This window comes from Nerophis lumbriciformis, linkage group LG18 (assembly GCF_033978685.3).
Source record: "Nerophis lumbriciformis linkage group LG18, RoL_Nlum_v2.1, whole genome shotgun sequence".
In the NCBI taxonomy this organism is placed as follows: domain Eukaryota; kingdom Metazoa; phylum Chordata; class Actinopteri; order Syngnathiformes; family Syngnathidae; genus Nerophis; species Nerophis lumbriciformis.
Window position 1 is genome coordinate 22,782,501 of NC_084565.2, and position 22,930 is coordinate 22,805,430.

At 39.1% G+C, this 22,930-nt stretch overlaps 2 protein-coding genes across 12 annotated transcripts in view; both read left to right on the top strand.

Moving 5' to 3' along the window:
• Window positions 1-5,891, top strand: part of tjp3 (tight junction protein 3) — a 90,871-nt gene extending 84,980 nt beyond the window's left edge. For all 5 annotated transcript variants that reach the window (XM_061977848.1, XM_061977846.1, XM_061977847.1 and 2 more), the window contains exons 29-30: window positions 5,421-5,479; window positions 5,567-5,891. In XM_061977848.1, the coding sequence (XP_061833832.1) occupies window positions 5,421-5,479; window positions 5,567-5,699 (192 nt within the window). In that variant the 3' untranslated portion in view covers window positions 5,700-5,891. The remainder of the gene's footprint in view (window positions 1-5,420; window positions 5,480-5,566) is intronic.
• Window positions 5,892-10,043: 4,152 nt separating this feature from the next.
• The window catches only part of arhgap45b (Rho GTPase activating protein 45b), a 50,302-nt gene continuing 37,415 nt past the window's right edge, over window positions 10,044-22,930 (top strand). For 2 of the 7 annotated variants that reach the window (XM_061977853.2, XM_061977852.2), the window contains exons 1-3: window positions 10,046-10,583; window positions 16,829-17,066; window positions 17,145-17,330. In XM_061977853.2, coding sequence (XP_061833837.1) covers window positions 10,311-10,583; window positions 16,829-17,066; window positions 17,145-17,330 — 697 coding nt within the window. In that variant the 5' untranslated portion in view covers window positions 10,046-10,310. Of the gene's footprint in view, window positions 10,584-16,828; window positions 17,067-17,144; window positions 17,331-22,930 lie in introns of all 7 variants that reach the window. The other 5 variants (XM_061977855.2, XM_061977851.2, XM_061977854.2 and 2 more) reach the window with 5 other exon arrangements.

Consider the following 22,930-nt stretch of genomic DNA (forward strand, 5'->3'; position numbering starts at 1 on the left):
TCTAATGGACGTGTGGAAGTGAACCATGTGATAAAGAATATTCTACGACAATCAATCTAAGGATCTAGATATCTGGTCAGGACACTGTGCTTGTAGGCTGAAATTGGCGGTCGTACTTGACGGCTGCAACCACTTCATGGCTTCACAATAGTTATGGAGTACAAAACTGCTGGAGGCTATCTCAGCTGCATTTGGGCGGAAGGCGGGGTACACCCTGGACAAGTCGCCACCTCATCGCAGGGCCAACACAGATAGACAGACAACATTCACACTCACATTCACAAACTAGGGCCAATGTAGTGTTGCCAATCAACCTATCCCCAGGTGCATGTATTTGAAAGTGGGAGGAAGCCGGAGTACTCGGAGGGAACCCACGCAGTCACGGGGAGAACATGCAAACTCCACACAGAAATATCCCGAGCGCAGGATCGAACCCAGGACCTTCGTATTGTGAGGCAGACGCACTAACCCCTGTACCACCGTGCTGCTGAGTACAAAACTAGACGTTGTGTAATGGCTAGACATACATTGCGGACAATAACAAATAGTCTGCTTTGCCAGTCCAAATGTAATCGCTGTTTTCCATAGTAACCCTCGTCCACGGGAGCCCGCATTCTCGTTGTCTCTCAGTATTTCACTAAGTAGAAGCACAGCTGAGCTGGACGTTCGAAAGTTCTCTTGCCATTCCGCTGACACAACACACTCGTTGACAAACATATCCCACCAGGCTGCCGTTCTTCCAGGCCTTATCCAAAACCGTCGCTCAACATTGCTATGTTGCCGTTTGAGAAGTGTTGTATCCCGAATAGCTGCAATTGCGCGTTTCCTTCTCTTACGGTATTCATGTGTGATTTCCACAAGCGTCTGTACATGTAGAAGAAGGAGAAATACGGACATGTCTCGATGACTCGCCTCCATCTTTCCACTGGTTACCTCCGAGTTCCGAAACCGGTTGTTATGAAGCTGGCTGTGGCGCGTTCTTTCTGACGTCACTTCCTGTGTGGGGCGCGGTCTTTCTGGCGTCACTTTCTCTCTGAACTCAGTTTGTAAACGATTGATGAGTCCATACAAAGCTAAGAGCCGGAGATTCAAGAAATCCACGGAGGAGAACCTTAAACGATGGTTTAGTGTGCCTGACACAGAGCTTAGGCTAAATAATTATTTGTTTAAGGGGTTATCCGGTTTAATGTAGACAGGGCCTGAAAAGCATGAACAATCATGTTACAGTATCTGTAAAGTGTTGGCCCACATTTCATGTTTTGTTTGTCCACAGCTAACTCAACAGTGTATGCAGTTGCACTAACAATAGCATGATGTGCTGCATGTATAAAAATATTATAGTGACTCACACAATGGACAGTTTTGCGTTTGGTCCAGCTGGCTGGGGACATTTTTTCCGGTTTATTTAGGTACACACGCCATTTATGTCGGCATAGCTTTGCACCAAGTTCCACATTTGCGGCGTCAAGTCATGTCGACCTCACTGTCTCGGCTTCCGTCTGCTCCGAGGTTTCAGCCTTCCTTCGTGCTGGCTTCTATAAGCAGTAGTTCATCCTCCGTATACTCAGCTTAAAAAAAGATACGGTTGCGAATCTTCATTTGTCCAAAAATAGTCATCTTCGTTGTTTGTTACCAAGTCTGCCATTATTAGAACACTCTTGCCTTTGTTTCCAGAAGTAGGAACACACGTTTGTTGTGAAAGTGCATTGCTATGGAAATGGGAATAAATGCGCTGAAGAAATAAGTTCCGGTAATGCATGAAATTACCAAAATAGGGTAAATATTGTACATATTACATATTGTTATTAACATGTCTGTTACTACATTATGTATATACTTGCACTGTTGATGGAGGGTTTTGAAGTTGCTTTAGAGGGATTTGAAGGCTACAACTTCCGCATCTTCACACGTTTTTTAATCATCTTTCAAATCCTAAAAATTTTCCCCTTCAAGCCTTACAATTAATGGGACAACTCAAAATTGAGTGCACTTCTGACTGCAACCAGCGGAGGCGCTGGTCAAATATTAACAACAACAACAACAAAAACCTTACATTTTTCAGATTGTCTTAACAGCTCATCATATTTGGTGTTGATTGACCATGACTTTAGCTCAGGGGTCGGCAACCCAAAATGTTGAAAGAGCCATATTGGGCCAAAAATACAAAAACTAAATCTGTCTGGAGCTGCAAAAAATTAAAAGCCTTATATAAGTGTTATAATGAAGGCAACACATGATGTAAGTGTCAATAATAGCTATATTAGCCTACTATCAAAGGCTGACGGCAGTCTTTGTTGACAGAAATGTTGCATTTTAATTTTTATTCTACACATTTTTGCAACATTGGAAGTCATTAGTAAAATGGAGGCTTCTCACAGGATGAGATAACTTCTGGAAATTACCGGCTCAGAAAGGTCAAAGGTATAGATGTGTGTGTCCAAGTTTAAGGAAACGGCAGGCTGTCTTCTTCTAATGGATTTATTACAATATTTGCAAGCTGGCTAACGTTTGCTGGGTCTGGAACAACATGGCACACAAACAACTATGAGACATGCAGCCAATATTACATACAGATAATGTGTCGTGAGACATGCAAAGAAATTAAATACACAGAGGACATAAGTAAAATAAATTAAATGAGCTCAAATATACCTACAAGGGAAGCATAATGATGCAATATGCACATACAGCTAGACTAAATAGCATGTTAGCATATCAATAAAATCAACAAAGCTACCCTTTGTGCATTCACGCACAGCATAAAATGTTTGGTGAAAAAAATGAGACAAAAAAGGAGTGGCATAAAACACCTCTTTCTGTGGCAGCATCAGAGAAAGTTTTGCATGTAAACAAGCTACGATAAGTTCAAGGATCGCTGAAATTAGTAGGACAAAACGGCGTTTGCCGAATACTCTCATCAGTGAAGCATGTACAACATAAACAGTGGGATTTCTAACAATTAGCAAAGTTTGTGTCGTGTTTGTTCTCCTACAGAAAATATATTAAAACAAAAAATATGTGTTTTTCTTCATCTTTTTCGATTTTCACACATCTCTGAAAGAGATCCAGGGAGCCGCTTTAGGTGGTCCAAGTTCATACGTAACAATTCAAAAATAATCACCTCAAGTGATATGTTTTGTTAAAGAACCCGATGAGGGCTGCTGCTAGGTTCTCTCAAGTTGACACAAGGACCAACAAAGAAATATGTAATCAACAATAAAGTAAATTAACACATAATTGTTTATTCGATTTTGGGAGTAATTGATCCTGACGTGTCAAAGTTCACTAATATTGAACTGAAAATGTATGGAGATCAAAACACATGAACTGATGCATCATATCAACCCCCTTTATGAGGACTTTTCTAATGTGGCATTAAAGTTAAAGTACCACTGATAAATGACCCTCTGCATTTGACCCATCACCCTTGTTCCACCCCCTGGGAGGTGAGGGGAGCGGTGAGCAGCAGCGGTGGCCGCGCTCGGGAATCATTTTGGTGATTCAACCCCCAATTCCAACCCTTGATGCTGAGTGCCAAGCAGGGAGGTAATAGCTCCCATTTTTATAGTCTTTGGTATGACTCACGACCTACCGATCTTAGGGCGGACACTCTAACCACTAGGCCACTGAGTAGACATTACGGCCTTATGGTGACCAAAATAATGACTTTTTTGCTGATCAAGATAAACATGTAGTAATAAGGATAATGGATTAGATTTAGATAGCACTTTTCTAGACACTCAAAGTAGAGTTGTCCGATAGTATTATATTGTCGGTAGAGATGTCGGCAGGCCGATATTATCGGCCGATAAATGCGTTAAAATGTAATATCGGAAATTATCGGTATCGTTTTTTTTATTATCGGTATCGTTTGGTTTTTTTTGTTTGTTTTTTTATTTTTTTATTTTTTTATTAAATCAACATAAAAAACACAAGATACACTTACAATTAGTGCACCAACCCAAAAAACCTCCCTCCCCCATTTACACTCATTCACACAAAAGGGTTGTTTCTTTCTGTTATTAATATTCTGGTTCCTACATTATATATCAATATATATCAATACAGTCTGCAAGGGATACAGTCCGTAAGCACACATGATTGTGCGTGCTGCTGGTCCACTAATAGTACTAACCTTTAACAGTTAATTTTACACATTTTCATTAATTACTAGTTTCTATGTAACTGTTTTTATATTGTTTCACTTTCTTTTTTATTCAAGAAAATGTTTTAAATGTATTTATCTTATTTTATTATATTCACCATACCTGGTTGTCCAAATTAGGCATAATAATGTGTTAATTCCACGACTGTATATATTGGTTGATATCAGTATCGGTTGATATCGGTATCGATAATTAAAGAGTTGGACAATATCGGAATATCGGATATCGGCAAAAAGCCATTATCGGACATCCCTAATTATCGGCCGATAAATGCTTTAAAATGTAATATCGGAAATTATCGGTATCGGTTTCAAAAAGTAAAATGTATGACTTTTTAAAACGCCGCTGTGTAGACGGACGTAGGGAGAAGTACAGATCGTCAATAAACCTTAAAGGCACTGCCTTTGCATGCCGGCCTAGTCACATAATATCTACGGCTTTTCACACACACAATTGAATGCAATGCATACTTGGTCAACAGCCATAAAGGTCACACTGATGGTGGCCGTATAAACAAGTTTAACACTGTTACAAATATGCGCCACACTGTGAACCCACACCAAACAAGAATGACAAACACATTTCGGGAGAACATCCGCACCGTAACACAACAGAACAAATACCCAGAACCCCTTGCAGCACTAACTCTTCCGGGACGCTACAATATACACCCCCCCACCTCAACCCCGCCCACCTCAACCTCTTCATGCTCTCTCAGGGAGAGCATGTCCCAAATTCCAAGCTGCTGTTTTTAGGCATGTTAAAAAAAAGAATGCACTTTGTGACTTCAATAATAAATATGGCAGTGCCATGTTGGCATTTTTTTCCATAACTTGAGTTGATTTATTTTGGAAAACCTTGTTACATTGTTTAATGCATCCAGCGGGGCATCACAACAAAATTAGGCATAATAATGAGTTAATTCCACGACTGTATATATAGGTATCGGTTGATATCGGAATCGGTATTTAAGAGTTGGACAATATCGGTTATCAGCAAAAAAGCCATTATCGGACATCTCTAGTAAGAACCCTTCTTTGATGGTGGTAAGCTACATTTGCCCTGGGGTAGACTGATGGAAACGTGGTTGCCAATTTGCGCCTCCGACCACCACCAAAAAGTTATTCATAACAACATACAAATATAACATAAATAACAAAAACAATGTTCCTGCAATTTAAAACTACGGATCAAACGGACATTTTTATGTTCAATGAAAACTCTTGTGTGTGCTAATGTATTCTTCTCTTTCAGGCCCGACAAGGTGAGCCGCAGGGACAAGGGCAGGACAAAAAGTCCTTGCAGTTTATTGTGTAAGTTTGATCTGCTTCCGTGTTTTTTGCAAATATGAATTTTCGCATTCCATTTTGGATCCACCTGCATGTCTTACATTGTTGCAGGGTGGCACATCATCACCAAGAAGTCCAGATGAGACGCACGCAGATCCGAGGGGGGAGTGACAGCTCGGAGGAGGACGGTGTGGACGAGGACGAGGCGGAGGATATCGAATGGGGTCCAGCGACGGAGCTGTAGACCACCCACATGTCCTATATTAGAGTCTTATGATCAAAAAAAAAGACACTCCGTCAGACTTTACCAAACTCGTCATTTTTTTTATATAAATACTTGATTTCAGTGTACTGTGTCAAACAAATGATTTCTACTTTTGTTCAAAATGCTGCTCTCATCTCACTGTAGTGACTGTCTTCAATTTCTTAATAAACTTTGATTTAAAAAAATGTTTCATGAATATTGTAGTAACTTTGCTTCCTTTCATACACAGGTGATATCATTTCACTCAAGCAGCGCTTCCACCAAGTATCGCCATAATGAAGAAGCAAGGTAGAGGTTATATTTAACAAGTATACTTAATACAAACCCCGTTTCCATATGAGTTGGGAAATTGTGTTAGATGTGAATATAAACGGAATACAATGATTTGCAAATCCTTTTCAATCCATATTCAATTGAATGCACTACAAAGACAAGATATTTGATGTTCAAACTCATAAACTTTATTTTTTTTTGCAAATAATCATTAACTTAGAATTTCATGGCTGCAACACGTGCCAAAGTAGTTGGGAAAGGGCATGTTCACCACTGTGTTACATGGCCTTTCCTTTTAACAACACTCAGTAAACGTTTGGGAACTGAGGAGACACATTTTTTAAGCTTCTCAGGTGGAATTCTTTCCCATTCTTGCTTGATGTACAGCTTAAGTTGTTCAACAGTCCGGGGGTCTCCGTTGTGGTATTTTACGCTTCATAATGCGCCACACATTTTCAATGGGAGACAGGTCTGGACTACAGGCACTCTTTTACTATAAAGCCACGTTGATGTAACACGTGGCTTGGCATTGTCTTGCTGAAATAAGCAGGGGCGTCCATGGTAACGTATGCTTGGATGGCAACATATGTTGCTCCAAAACCTGTATGTACCTTTCAGCATTAATGGCGCCTTCACAGATGTGTAAGTTACCCATGTCTTGGGCACTAATACAACCCCATACCATCACAGATGCTGACTTTTCAACTTTGCGCCTATAACAATCCGGGTGGTTCTTTTCCTCTTTGGTCCGGAGGACATGACGTCCACAGTTTCCAAAAACAATTTGAAATGTGGACTCGTCAGACCACAGAACACTTTTCCACTTTGCATCAGTCCATCTTAGATGAGCTCAGGCCCAACGAAGCCGACGGCGTTTCTGGGTGTTGTTGATAAACGGTTTTCGCCTTGCATAGGAGAGTTTTAACTTGCACTTACAGATGTAGCGACCAACTGTAGTTACTTACAGTGGGTTTCTGAAGTGTTCCTGAGCCCATGTGGTGATATCCTTTACACACTGATGTCGCTTGTTGATGCAGTACAGCCTGAGGGATCGAAGGTCACGGGCTTAGCTGCGTACGTGCAGTGATTTCTCCAGATTCTCTGAACCCTTTGATGATATTACGGATCGTAGATGGTGAAATCCCTAAATTCCTTGCAAAAGCTGGTTGAGAATGTTTTTTCTTAAACTGTTCAACAATTTGCTCACGCATTTGTTGACAAAGTGGTGACCTTCGCCCCATCCTTGTTTGTGAATGACTGAGCATTTCATGGAATCTACTTTTATACCCAATCATGGCACCCACCTGTTCCCAATTAGACTGTTCAACAATTTGTTCCAAATAAGTGTTTGATGAGCATTCCTCAACTTTATCAGTATTTATTGCCACCTTTCCCAACTTCTTTGTCACGTGTTGCTGGCATCAAATTCTAAAGTTAATGATTATTTGCAACAAAAAAAAAATGTTTATCAGTTTGAACATCAAATATGTTGTCTTTGTAGCATATTCAACTGAATATGGATTGAAAATGATTTGCAAATCATTGTATTCCGTTTATATTTACATCTAACACAATTTCCCAACACATATGGAAACGGGGTTTGTATTTTTGGACACAAAGCACAAAGAGCAGAAAGGATTTTCTATATACAGTACATATTTACAGGCTTATTTGGCGTACCGCTGGATCAGGGGTGTCAAATGTTCGACCCGAGGGCCGGATCAGGGTCACAAACAGGTTTTATTTGACCTGCGGCATGAGTTTGCTAAGTATAAAAATGAACCTGAAATTTTTGAATGAAAGAAACTGCTGTTCTAAATGTGTCCACTGGATGGCGAAATAGCAATTATTTGTATCTTTGTAGCTGATGCGAAATAAACCACATGATGTTAGTACACCAGTCGAGGAAAATGATCAAACTACATAAATAACACACTGTAATTTGATTTTGATATTTTTTTATCTTGATAGATTGAAATATAAAAAACCAACGAGTTGACTGATGAACTTGATCACATAATTTATTCAGAAAGAATAAATAATGACAAATAAAGATAGAATACTATTAACCGCAACATGTAAGTGTAAAAAAACAACAACATTTTGATTTGTACATTTTCAGAATGGGCTTGTTCTATTTTTAAACAAACAGAACAATCTGAAGTTGTCTTTATTTTTAAGTTATCGTGCCGTGATTTTACCAGTTGTGAGTAGATTTTTCTCCATGTGGCTCCCGATCTAAAATGAGTTTGATACCCCTGAACTCGATGGACAAAGTTTAGCCACAGGTATCAAACTCAAGGCCCGGGGGCCAGATCTGGCCCGCGACATCATTTTATCTGGCCCACACCTGGAAATAAGTGTCAATAAAGTACTTAATATTTTCTCACTAAATATAATGATTTTTTTTTCATTCTGCTAGAAAAAATATATGTACTGCTTGAAATTGCATACATTTTAAACTTTAATAGGATCCAATATTGCAACAAATATTACCGTATATTATCATACTTTCCAAACATGTTTTTGTCTAAATAAAAATACTTTACAGCAAACTACCAATCAAATTAAAAAAAAGACAATCAATTGTATGTTGTTCTTTACAGCATATTACTGTAAATTGAAAAATACTACCACTGTTTTTGGCGCTAAAATTCTGTTGACTGAGCTGCCAGTTTTTGACTGTAAAATCTACGGTTGTTGTTTTTAACGGTGTATTACTGAAAATGGAAAGTGAAGTGAAGTGAATTATATTTTATATAGCGCTTTTTCTCATACCAAAGACGGTACATTTGGTTTTACGGTAGAAAAACTGGCAGATAAGTTGCCAGAATAAAAAAAAATACTTGTACTGTTTTTCCCTTTAACAATATAATGTTGTAAAATTCTTGCTTTTTCCATAAAAAACAAAACACTGGTACTGTTTTTATATTAAATGTTGTAAGAAAAAAAATAAAATTTTTTTTTGTATATATAAAGTTTTTACTGTAAAATCGACATCATACTTTAAAGAATTTATATAATTAATAATGACATCCAAAGGCATATTCATACATTATTCACTGTTACAAGTGGCCCTCTGATGGCAGCCAGAACTGCGATGGGGCCCTCAATGAAAACGAGTTTGACATCTCTGCCTTAAGTGCCAGGAGCTAATCTGTATCAAAAAACCTGCACAATTTATTTTGATACTGCTTTTCTGTCGGATCTCCATGTGCAGGTGTACCTAATGTTGTGACCACATTCAAACATGACTTTTCATCGTTTTTTTATACTATTATTTTCTAGGGAGTGTGAATGTTGTCTTTTTATCTGTGATGAGGTGGCGACTTGTCCAGGGTGTACACCGCCTTCCGGCCGAATGCAGCTGAGATAGGCTCCAGCAGCACCCGCCGCGACCCCGAAAGGGACAAGCGGTAGAAAATGGATGGATGGATGGACCTATGTGTTGTCGTTTTTTATGGGGAAAAAATACAATGTTTACTCTGTATTTTTGTATTTATTTTATTATATATTTATTTATTTTATGTATTTTGTAGTTATCTGGAGCTATTCGAAGGAAGAACAGACTATTTGGGGCCTTTCGGGATTTGCCTACATGGCAGTGGAATCACGTGATTGTTCTCAGCCAATCAGGAAAGAACCATGATGACCACGTTATAAAATGCGTGGGCCTACTTAATTATATATTTTTTATTTTTTCAAATGGTATTGCATCATTCGAAAAGTTACAATAAAAAATGATGATTACAGGAATGGAAAATATACTAAAATAAAAAATGATGTGGCCAATATGTTTGACGTTCCAATTTTACTGACGAGCTTGTGAAGGGTTTCTTGTCGTCTTCTGAATTACACATTACATTATTACAGTACATTATTATATATAATACTGCATATTAAATACTTGTATTTAATTATATTTAATTTGTTTTTAATATTTTATTTTATTTGTTTCGGTTTTTTTTTTAATGTGTTGCCTCGTAGGGTCTAGCTTTCATCACAGCGCAGGTGCGTTTTGCCGGCGGAAGGTTACCACGTCGAATGACGTGGACGCACGTGCGGTTCGACGGTTAATTGCTTTGATCATCAAAGCCAATTTGCTGCCTTTAAGGCCCAGTCGGTCATTTTCCTGTGTTGTGTTTTGTTTTTTTGTTTAAAAAAAATAAAAGAGTAAAGTTCAAGCTAAGAAACGGTAATAGTGACACTTGTTGATAAAAGTAGATTGCGCCTCTTCCTCCTCCTCCGTTGAGGAAGCGGGCGGCCCGCCTCCCTCCCCCTTTTTTCGTGTGTGTCATTGAGCCCCCGCTCGGCTCCATGAGTGACAATCCGCGGCGGACCGACAGACACGCTCCGTGGATCAGGACCCGCTCGGATGGCAGCGACTCCCCGCTAAGCAGCACGACAGGCGGCACAACACCCAAGTGGCGAGTCGGGGGGTGGGTGGGGGGTCTGTACGTCAAACTCAAAGAGGTCGGCATGGACGGCCGAGGCACCCTGAAGATGTTCGCTCGCAAGAAGAGGGAACTTATTAAAACGCCGTCCATCTCGAAGAAGAGCCGGAGTGGAAGTCCAGGACCTCCGAATACGGTAAATTGTAATAAGGCATGATGGACACTCGCTTCCGGCCTGTGTCCGTGAACGCGCACCTCTTGCAATGTAAAGTACTGTACAACTTCTTGGTGCTTTAACCTCTAAAGCAGTGGTTCTTAACCTTGTTGGAGGTACCGAACCCCACCAGTTTCATATGCGCATTCACCGAACCCTTCTTTAGTGAAAAATACAATGTTTTTTTTCAAATTCAAGACAAAGTTATATGTTTTTAACACATTAGTATGGGGAAGTTAGGGCCAGGGTTAGGGTTATAATAAGGCCATGCCGAATAAGGCATTAATAAGTAGGGATATCCGATAATGGCTTTTTTGCCAATATTCCGATATTGTCCAACTGTTAATTACCGATACCGATATATACAGTCGTGGAATTAACACATTATTATGCCTAATTTGGACAACCAGGTATGGTGAAAATATGGTCCTTTTTAAAAAAACATTTTCTTGAATAAAAACAAGTAAAACAATATAAAAACAGTTACATAGAAACTAGTTTTTAATGAAAATGTGTAAAATTAACTGTTAAAGGTTAGTACTATTAGTGGACCAGCAGCACGCACAATCATGTGTGCTTACGGACTGTATCCCTTGCAGACTGTATTGATATATATTGATATATAATGTATGAACCAGAATATTAATAACAGAAAGAAACAACCCTTTTGTGTGAATGAGTGTAAATTGGGGAGGGAGGTTTTTTGGGTTGGTGCACTAATTGTAAGTGTATCTTGTGTTTTTTATGTTGATTTAATAAAAACAAAACAAAAAAAAACCGATACAGATAATAAAAAAAACGATACCGATAATTTCCGATATTACATTTTGAAGCATGCCGATATTATCGGACATCTCTAATACAAAGTATTTCAATGGTTGGAATCTGTGCTTATGGATGATGTACCAGTTACTATGGTAATCAAATTAGTTACTATGGTCACCCTTCGCGTTCATATTTCACTGTTTGTTGCATTTTTGTTGTGTTTCACTTGATTATAAAATATGTCGATCGAAAGGGGGTGTGACGTTCATATTTTGTCAATATTCAATGTTTTATCGTTCATAGAAAAATGTGAAATCCCATTACGTTTTTTTAAGGTGGTCTGTCATAACATTTTTAGCATTCAATCAGGCATTATTGTGAAGTTATGTATTAGTGTCCCTAAAAATAGATATACCGGCCCCCAGACACATTTTTGTCTCTAAATGTGGCCCCGGAGTCAAAATGATTGCCCAGGCCTGCTCTAAAGGCTTTAGAGGCCACATGCGTGGACAGCACCTTTTATCTCTTATTTCCAAAATTGTGTACAGTACTGAATTGGGGTCTTATGCCGCTTATGTGGACACTTATACTGCTATCTGGTGGTGTCAGAAGAGTATAACATACAATGGAATTTGGAAAGAAAAGTGTAAAAATAAAAATGTGCATGTCACAGCATATGAAGTACACGTTTGTGTACTTATGGACTAAAGTACATCATATAAAAATATTTTTTATTTTAATTAGGGTCCAATAAGCCCAAATAGCAAAGAGAAATAAAAAAAAGCATGTAAACAAACAGCTTGGGCCTTAAGAGGGTAACTGGGTCCCCAACCTTTTTTTGCACCACGGACCGGTTTAATGTACCGTATTTTTCGGACTATAAGTCGCAGTTTTTTTCATAGTTTGGCCGGGCTCCAGTGCGACTTGTATGTTTTTTTTTTCCTTCTTTATTATGCATTTTCGGCAGGTGCGACTTATACTCCGAAAAAATATGGTAGGCATTATTTTCAGGGACCGGCTTTCCACTTGTGCCAGATAAATACTGCAAAAATAAGTGCGTAAATTCCATCCATCCATCTCCTTCCGCTTATCCGAGGTCGGGTCGCGGGGGCAGCAGCCTAAGCAGAGAAGCCCAGGCTTCCTTCTCCCCAGCCACTTCGTCCAGCTCTTCCCGGGGGATCCCGAGGCGTTTCCAGGCCAGCCGGGAGACATAGTCTACCCAACGTGTCCTGGGTCTTCCCCGTGGCCTCCTACCGGTCGGACGTGCCCTAAACACCTCCCTAGGGAGGCGTTCAGGTGGCATCCTGACCAGATGCCCGAAAAAATCTTGTGCGTAAATACAACTCACTATAACGCCAAATTAGTGGGAGTTCTGGGCTTGTTTCTTTGCAATGAGATCCCTAGCATGGCTACCATCAACCTGCTGGGGACTGCAGATGGAAATCAGCCTTCGGCTACAATATGTCACATTTATATTTGTGTGAATGTGAGTGTGAATGTTGTCTGTCTATCTGTGTTGGCCCTGCGATGAGGTGGCGACTTGTCCAGGGTGTACTCCGCCTTCCGCCCGAATGCAGCTGAGATGGGCTCCAGGGGCCCCCTCGCAACCCCGAAAGGGACAAGTGGTAGAAAATGGATGGATGGATGTAACTTCCTACGAGGAGTTTTATTGTACATCTATGAACAAGCTTATTGGTGTGTCTCGTGGGACAGGCGAAAGTTAAGTCGGAGAAAATGCAGTCGTTTATAAATTATTTAATGTTTATCTGCGGCCCGGTAGCAAATGGGTAACGGACTGGTACCAGTCCCCGGACCGGTGGTTTGGGGACACTGGCCTAGATGAAACGTTTTGCCATTACTTGACGGACTAAGAATGTTTACACAAAGTTTAGCAATGACAGTTTTTTTTTTAAACACAATATAATGTGAAGGCCTATTTATAGGTTTTGCCAGGATTGATATGTGGTTTAAGCAGTGTAAAAACACATCCTGAGCTGTGGGATTGTTTTAAGAAATGGTTTGCTATACATGGCTTATAGTTCCATCTCTGGTTCTACGGCAGTGGTTCTTAACCTTGTTGGAGGTACCGAACCCCACCAGTTTTATATGCGCATTCACCGAACCCTTCTTTAGTGAACAATAAAATGTTTTTGTTCTTAATTTTATCTTAATTTATAAATATTAACCATGAAATTATGTTATTATATTAAAGAAATACTAATAAAGATATATTTTTACAAACAAAGTTACAGGATTGTACACATGATCCCATGTTCGCATCTTATTGTCTAACATGTGAATGTTTTAGTGCGATATCTGAAAGGGGTACAAATTATTTCCAAAGCAGGAACCCCACCCAGACATACAATACTAGTACACAGCTCATGAAAAACAATATTTGTTGTTATTGTAATTGGGCCAAAATAATCTCATGGAAATGACTGCTGCCATTTGATTATAATAATAAAACATTGAACTTGTTATTTAGTCAGGTATGGGACCGGTGGGCTGCTGGTGTGGCCACAGTGCATGTGCTCGTCTAACGTCGCTCACATGTGCTCCACTGAATGCTCAAGGAGTTTTTGCGTGTGCTCACACATATGGAAAATTAGAGGGAACATTGTTTGGGGGTATCCATAATACGCCGATAGGGAGAAGTTTTTATTTACGCGATGAGTCAGGTGTATCTCAACCTCCGCAGCGGAGGCTCCGCCGAACCCCTGAGGCCGACTCTAGGGTTCGATCGAACCCATGTTAAGAACCACTGTTCTATGGTTATTATCACTTTTCCACCTTGCCATCCCTGCTATGCCTTCTGTGGCGTTTTAACATTGCTTGTTGTGATAAAGAAGATTTTGAACTTTAAAATAGTGTTATAATAAAACACGTTGCATTTTACGGACATCGTGGCTTCCCATCTTCTTTCACAGTAAGGAGATCCGGTGTTCTGAAAGAAAAAAAAGAAAAAATGCAACCACTTGCGTAATCTGATAGTTAGCAACATAAGTAATGGATGGATTTTGATGACATTTTTAGAAAATGTCCAAGTTTAAAAAAAAAAAAAAGAATAGTTTTTTTTAAATTATTTTTAAAAATCTGTCCTTTGTAATCCATTTTCTACCGCTTGCCACTCTCGGTGTCTCCTAGCCGCTCAGGCAAATCATTATGTCTAAAAATGCATTTTCCCATCGATAACTTGACATCATCGCGCTCGCACCGCAGTGTTGGGCGAGCGTGCGGCAAGTGGGCCATCTTTCAGTCAATTTATATATATATATATATATATATATATATATATATATATATATATATATGTATATATATATATATATATATATATATATATCGTATTTTTTGGACTATAATAAGTCGCAGTTTTTTTCATAGTTTGGCCGGGGGTGCGACTTATGTGTGAAATTATTAACACATTACCGTAAAATATCAAATAATAATATTTAGCTCATTCACGTAAGAGACTAGACGTATAAGATTTCATGGGATTTAGCGATTAGGAGTGACAGATTGTTGAATTACTCTTACCATAATATGTTACGTTAACATACCAGACACCTTCTCAGTTGGTTATTTATGCCTCATATAACGTACACTTATTCAGCCTGTTGTTCACTATTCTTTATTTATTTTAAATTGCCTTTCAAATGTCTATTCTTGGTGTTGGGTTTTATCAAATAAATGTCCCCAAAAAATGCGACTTATACTCCAGTGCGACTTATACTCTGAAAAATACGGTATATATATATATATATATATTACACATACACACAACCAGCCATGCATTTTAGGTTAATCAAGGTTATACTGTTTTTGTTTTGTTTTCTGGTATGTAAAAAATGCTAAAAAAAATAACCACAATATATCAACGTTTTTACCTTTTTTAATAGATTTTTTTGTTCGAGGAAACCTTCAGCGTTTATGCGCATGCTAAGTAGCGTTGGGCAGCACATATTCATGGGTAGCATATTTTTCCAGAACACCGGGTTTGAATTAGGGCTGCAACTAACGATTAATTTGATAATCGATTAATCTGTCGATTATTACTTCGATTAATCGATTAATAATCGGATAAAATAAACAAACTACATTTCTATCCTATCCAGTATTTTATTGAAAAAAACCCAGCATACTGGCACCATACTTATTTTGATTATTGTTTCTCAGCTGTTTGTAAATGTTGCAGTTTATAAATAAAGGTTTATTAAAAAAACAAAAAAAGCCTCTGCGCATAGCATAGATCCAACGAATCGATGACTAAATTAATCTGCAACTATTTTTATAATCGATTTTAATCGATTAGTTGTTGCAGCCCTAGTTTGAATGTGTAGGTTTTGTATGGTTCTCTGGCCCACATCCCAAAACTTGCATGCTAGGCTGGTTTTGGCCTCTAAATCAGGGGTGCCCAAAACTTTTGCCTCCAAAAGCCAAAGTGAAAACGTGCCAAAGAGCCACGGGCCAAACAGCAATTTAATTGAGAAACAAAAATAGCCCTAAATGTAATTCAATGAATCAGTCAAATCAATATATTCTATTTGGATCATGGTAAAACTTGACAAGGACACATTTTTGCTGAAGTGATCAACTGCCCACGTGTGAGTGTGTGAGTATACGTGAGTCAAACCATCACTTCCGGTGTGAAAGCGAAGCTGTTCTTGCAAATGTGTGTAAGTGTACGCTGCACAAGCTTGTTGTTTGATGACCTTTTAGTCAAAAAGAGGAGCTCAAGGAGCAAATGGTGATGTTCTGTTAGTATACATGCAACAAAGAGGCCAATTTTTTAAGGTATTATCTCAATTATTACTATGGCGATGCTGAAGCGTGGGGGCAAACGCAGCTACAACCCTTACTCCACCAGTCTGAGGCTTAAGAATGTGGACGCTCAAAGCAAACAGCGTCTGGACATTTTGCCAAACAGGCATGTGTGGCTTAAACAGGTAAATATAGAACTTCGTAGTCAAAAAAACTGTGTGCGTTCTTTGGGTAGATATCATAGCAAGTGCTCAGTATTATTTGGAATCATGAGGTTGAAAGTAGCTTCATTTTGTGTAAAGCTTGCCTCATCTGCTGCAATGAGCTATCTTACTGTTTTACCTTCTGGATGGAGAAGCAAACATTGTTGCATTTTTATATTGAAGTAAGCCACAATCTCTTGTAATATGAAAACAGTTATTGATATAATGTGGTGTACAGGTTATCTGTAAGGTAAAGTATAACTTAATCTTTACAGTGTAAGAATAATAAATATCAAAGTGAAGGGTAAATTGATGAATAATTCATGAATGAAATGTTGTCTTTGTGTTTTTTCACATTGCTGTTTCTGCCGCACCCTTCCACTCATTCGATTCAGGAAGTGTTGCAGGATCTTGTGCAAGCCTTGTGTGCCTTTGTGTCGCTTGTCAACACAGCGTCGAAAGAGTAGCCATGTTGTCTCTCTCTGTCCCTGACAGTTGTCCATCCTCCAGGAGCAGCCCCGGAAAGATGGTGGCGACTTCACCTTCTCCCCGTCGCCCACCTCTTCCTCCTCCTCCTCGTCATTGCTCACCCCGACCTCTGCCGGGCTTCAGGATCCCTCCCAGTCCCACCCAGGCATCCCCAGTCCCCAGCACATTAAGCTGCCGCCAATGCTGTCACCCGTTGCCACCCTAAGGAGGCCGACCACACTGAGCCGACATGCCAGCGCTGCAGGTTCAACGCTATTTGGCACCAGATCTTTCCAACAAATAAAAGTGCTGTCGGTTCTTACATTCAAACATTTGCATTCAGGGTTCACTCTTCAGTCGTGGGTGTTCGCCAAAGGCCAGGCCAAAGGAGCGTTGACCCCCACACCACCGTCCGACAGTCCCGATGGCGCTGCCATTGAGGTGGAAGACATCCCTGCCTTGCTGAGGGATGTGGCGCGCTTTGCAGAGGCAGTGGAGAAGCTGAAGGACGTTGTAGTGCTGGCGGAAGGTATTGCCAATAGAGATGTCCGATATTAACGGCCGATAAATGCTTTGATCGGTATCGTTTTTTTTTATTATCGGTATCAGGTTGTTTTTTTTGTTTTGTTTTTTTAAATTAAATCAACATAAAAAACACAAGATACACTTACAATTAGTGCACTAACCCAAAAAACCTCCCTCCCCCATTTACACTCATTCACACAAAAGGGTTGTTTCTTTCTGTTAATATTCTGGTTCCTACATTATATATCAATATATATCAATACAGTCTGCAAGGGATACAGTCCGTAAGGACACATGATTGGGGTCCACTAATAGTACTAACCTTTAACAGTTAATTTTACTAATTTTCATTAATTATTAGTTTATATGTAACTGTTTTTATATTGTTTTACTTTCTTTTTTTTATTCAAGAAAATGTTTTTAATTTATTTATCTTGTTTTATTTTATTAATTTTAAAAAAAAGGACCATATCTTCACCATACCTGGTTGTCCAAATTAGGCATAATAATGTGTTAATTCCATGACTGTATATATCGGTATCGGTTGATATCGGTATCGGTAATTAAGAGTTGGACAATATCGGAATATCGGATATCGGCAAAAAAGCCATTATCGGACATCCCTAATTGCCAATTAATCTTCCTCTTTTGAAGTCAATCAAAATTCAACAAGTCATCCTAATGTTTGACGTCATGCGAGACGTCCCCAAATTTCATGAGACTTCATACCAGTGAGCACAAACAGTCGTGGTCAAAAGTTTACATACACTTGTAAAGAACATAATGTCATGGCTGTCTTGAGTTTCCAATAATTTCTACAACTCTTATTTTTTTGTGATAGAGGGATTGGAGCACATCCTTGTTTGTCACAAAAAACATTCATGAGGTTTGGTTCTTTTTATGAATTTATTATGGGTCTACTGAAAATGTGACCAAATTTGCTGGGTCAAAAGTATACATACAGCAATGTTAATATTTGGTTACATGTCCCTTGGCAAGTTTCACTGCAATAAGGCGCTTTTGGTAGCCATCCACAAGCTTTTGGATGAATTTTTGACCACTCCTCTTGACAAAATTGGTGCAGTTCAGCTAAATGAGTTAGTTTTCTGGTGCAGTTCAGCTAAATGAGTTAGTTTTCTGACATGGACTTGTTTCTTCAGCATTGTCCACACGTTTAAGTCAGGACTTTGGGAAGGCCATTCTAAAACCTTAAATCTAGCCTGATTTAGCCATTCCTTTACCACTTTTGACGTGTGTTTGGGGTAGGGCTGGGCGATATGGCTTTTTTTTTTAATATCTCGATATTTTTAGCCCATCTCGCGATACACGATATATATCGCGATATTTTGCCTTAGCCTTGAATGAACACTTGATGCATATAATCACAGCAGTATGATGATTCTATGTGTCTACATTAAAACATTCTTCTTCATACTGCATTAATATATGCTCATTTTAAACTTTCATGCAGAGAGGGAAATCACAACTAAGTCAGTTAACCAAAACTGTATTTATTAAACAGTTATTAAGCAGTGGCACTAACATTCATGTCATTTCAAAACAGAAAATGCAAGATTGTCGGAGACATTTTAAAACAAGCTATTAGTGCACTTTTGTGCATGGTGTCCTCAAGATGACAAATCAAAACAACACTAATATAAAGTGCACTTTTTGTACAGAACCCCACTACAATAGTTTAAAACAAATAAAGTGCACTTTTGTGCCTGATGTCACACAAGATATTTCAATAACTGTCAAATAAAAATGATCTGCATAATAGGAAATCAAATTATGTACGTCCTTCGCTATGTGGTAGGTTCCGGCGGATGTTATCTCCTTATGTCGTTTTTTTTTTCATACGGTGTTGATGTGGAAATGGTTGCCTCTGCATTTTGTTGGTGTGGCACCAAACAGAGATTTTGACATGCGGAGTAAGCATTCTTCATTCTCTAGCAGGTGACTTTTCAAATGATGCTACATATTAGCAGTAATGCTACTTTTTATAGCAACGCTTTCGCCCCACACTTGACAAATTACGGTTGTCTGTTTGACACTTGAAGCCAAACCACCGCCAGACGATGGACCCCCTGCTGTTTTTTGGGGGAGTTGATTCTTCCTTCATTTGTTACCAGATTCGCATATTCTTTCTCTCGTATTACCGCTAGCATCACAGCTAACGTAACCCATGCTGCTACTTTTTTGCTGCGCGAGGGCGTAAACGTATGTGACGTATGTCGTGACAGTATGTGACGTATGTAAGAAGGTGCGCTATTCTGTCTGTGAGAAGGAGACACAGGAAAGAGCGAGGAGAGCCTGTAGTGTAATGCCAGCAGCTAAAAGCAACTGCGTGAGAGCGTATACTCGAATATCACGATATAGTCATTTTCTATATCGCACAGAGACAAACCCGCGATATATGGCGTATATCGATATATCGCCCAGCCCTAGTTTGGGGTCATTGTCCTGTTGGAATGTCCAACTGTGCCCAAGACCCAACCTCCGGTGATGATTTTAGGTTGTCCTGAAGAATTTAGAAGTAATCCTCCTTTTTCATTGTCCCATTTACTCTCTGTAAAGCACCAGTTCCATTGGCAGCAAAACAGGCCCAGAGCATAATACAATCACCACCATGTTTGACGGTAGGCCTGGTGTTCCTGGGATTAAAGGCCTCACCTTTTCTCTTCCAATTTGTCCACAATAGTCGATGACGTCATTGCTCGTTTTTTTCAAACAGAAACTACCGGCAGGAAGAGAAAAATTGCGATGTCAATTGGCAACACGGCGCAGTTGGAAACATAGAAATTATAGAAACGTTTCATCCTAAACACGTCCAAGACATAAATAACTTGCTCAATTTACAGCGGACCCTGCTATTCATGGAAGCACATCTGCAATGCAGGAGCATTTAAAATGGAGGCTTGTCGGAGATTTGGTGGATGTGATTTCTCCTCGGTAAGACAGTTGACATGTTACCTAGCGAGACACTAACAAAGACAAAGTTGTGAGGATAGATACCTTTAACTATCATTTTAGCCAAGGTCCGCCAGCTAAACGCTGTCTAGATCATAATTGGGCAAAATACGGCCCGTTGATATTTTTTACGCGGGACGTTTCCAAATTTCTTTAGACCTTTAATTTTGAAACTGTAGCCGCCAATATAATGTGCAGTGCTGTTTTGAAATTACTGTAAGTCTTGAACTACAGAAAGTATTTCAATGGATGCAATCTGCTCTTTTGAGTGATACACGGGTAATTACGGTAATCTACGTCACAGCCACTCCAGACAGACCAGGCACCAAGCATAGTGGGCCGCGTTTGTTTACAGAGCGGGCAGGCCGAGACAAGGGTATCAGGGACAGACGTGAAATCGGATTTTTACAATAATGCTCTGCAGAAAAGTGATGATATATCAGATTGTCGGTGTCGTTTACCCTTTGTATTCAAATTTCGCTTTTTGTTACATTTTTGTTGCGTTTTGCTTGATTATACAAACCCCGTTTCCATATGAGTTGGGAAATTGTGTTAGATGTAAATATAAACGGAATACAATGATTTGCAGATCCTTTTCCACCCATATTCAATTGAATGCACTACAAAGACAAGATATTTGATGTTCAAACTCATAAACTTTTTTTTTTTTGTTGCAAATAATAATTAACTTAGAATTTCATGGCTGCAGCACATGCTAAAGTAGTTGGGAAAGGGCATGTTCACCACTGTTACATGGCCTTTCCTTTTAACAACACTCAGTAAACGTTTGGGAACTGAGGAGACACATTTTTTAAGCTTCTCAGGCGGAATTATTTCCCATTCTTTCTTGGTGTACAGCTTAAGTTGTTCAACAGTCCGGGGGTCTCTGTTGTGATATTTTAGGCTTCATAATGCTTTTGTCACGTGTTGCTGGCATCAAATTCTAAAGTTAATGATTATTTGCAAAAAAAAAAAAGTATCAGTTTGAACATCAAATATGTTGTCTATGTAGCATATTCAACTGATTATAGGTTGAAAAGGATTTGCAAATCATTGTATTCCGTTTATATTTACATCTAACACAATTTCCCAACTCATATGGAAACGGGGTTTGTAAAATATATCGATCGTGGAGGTGGTCTGAGAAGTAAAAGAGGAGCGATCTTTCTTGGTAATATTGTAAATCCCACATTCTTTATTTTCATTTACATTCCGTTTTTTGAGGTGGTCTGTCATAGCGTTTTTAGCATTCTATCATACATTGTTGTAAGATTTTGTGTTATATTAAAAAGGGACCCAATCACAAGTTATATACAGCAGAAATATTTGCCCAGGTCTGGTCTGTCCATCCATCCATCCATTTTCTACCGCTTCTGTCTATATCAAGTATTTTATTTATACTTTAGGAAGTTGGGGTATGAAGCAGCATCAATCTGCAGTGCAAAGAAGAAAGGCACAATAACAAACAGCAATCACACACACACCAGCATTAGGCACCTTGGCGCTGATATCATAAAATAATAAATATACAATCACCTGCTACACAAATGTGTGTACACTTAGCAAGCAGAAACAGTGCAAGTGTTTAATGTACTCTACCCAGAAGTAGAGATGTCCGATAATGGCTTTTTTACCGATATCCGATATTCCGATATTGTCCAACTCTTAATTACCGATACCGATATATACAGTCGTGGAATTAACACATTATTATGCCTAATTTTGTTGTGATGCCCCGCTGGATGCATTAAACAATGTAACAAGGTTTTCCAAAATAAATCAACTCAAGTTATGGAAAAAAATGCCAACATATGGCACTGCCATATTTATTATTGAAGTCACAAAGTGCATTCTTTTTTTTAACATGCCTCAAAACAATAACAGTGCAATACTTTTTCATAACATGGTCACTACTGCTTAGTTTATCTTGTTATATTCTTATTTTACTGTTATTTTTATTCTCATTGTTGCTTTTTATTTTTATTCTTATTGTAATATTTTTCTATTCTGTTTCCATTTATACCCCCATTATTTACTTTTTACTTTTTAAATTTGATCTCAATTCTGTACACTGCTGCTGGAATTGTAATTTTCCTGAGGGAACTCTCCTGAAGGAATCTATAAAGTACTATCTATCCATCCAAACAGCAGCATGGAATTTGGGACATGCTCTCCCTGAGAGAGACTATGAGGAGGTTGAGGTGGGCGGGGTTGGAATTGGGGTGGGTGGGTGGGGGTAGGGAGTAGCGGGGGGTTTATATTGTAGCGTTAGTACTGCAAGGGATTCTGGGTATTTGTTCTGTTGTGTTTATGTTGTGTTACGGTGCGGATGTTCTCCCGAAATGTGTTTGTCATTCTTGTTTGGTGTGGGTTCACAGTGTGGCGCATATTTGTAACAGTGTTAAAGTTGTTTATACGGCCACCCTTAGTGTGACCTGTATGGCTATTGATCAAGTATGCCTTGCATTAATTAATTTGTGATGAGAACAGCCGGTAGATATTATGTGACTCGGACGGCACGCACGCAATGGAAGTGCCTTTAAGGTTTATTGGCACTCTGTACCTCTCCCTACGTCCATGTACACAGCGGCGTTTTAAAATGTCATACATTTTACTTTTAGAAACCGATGCCAA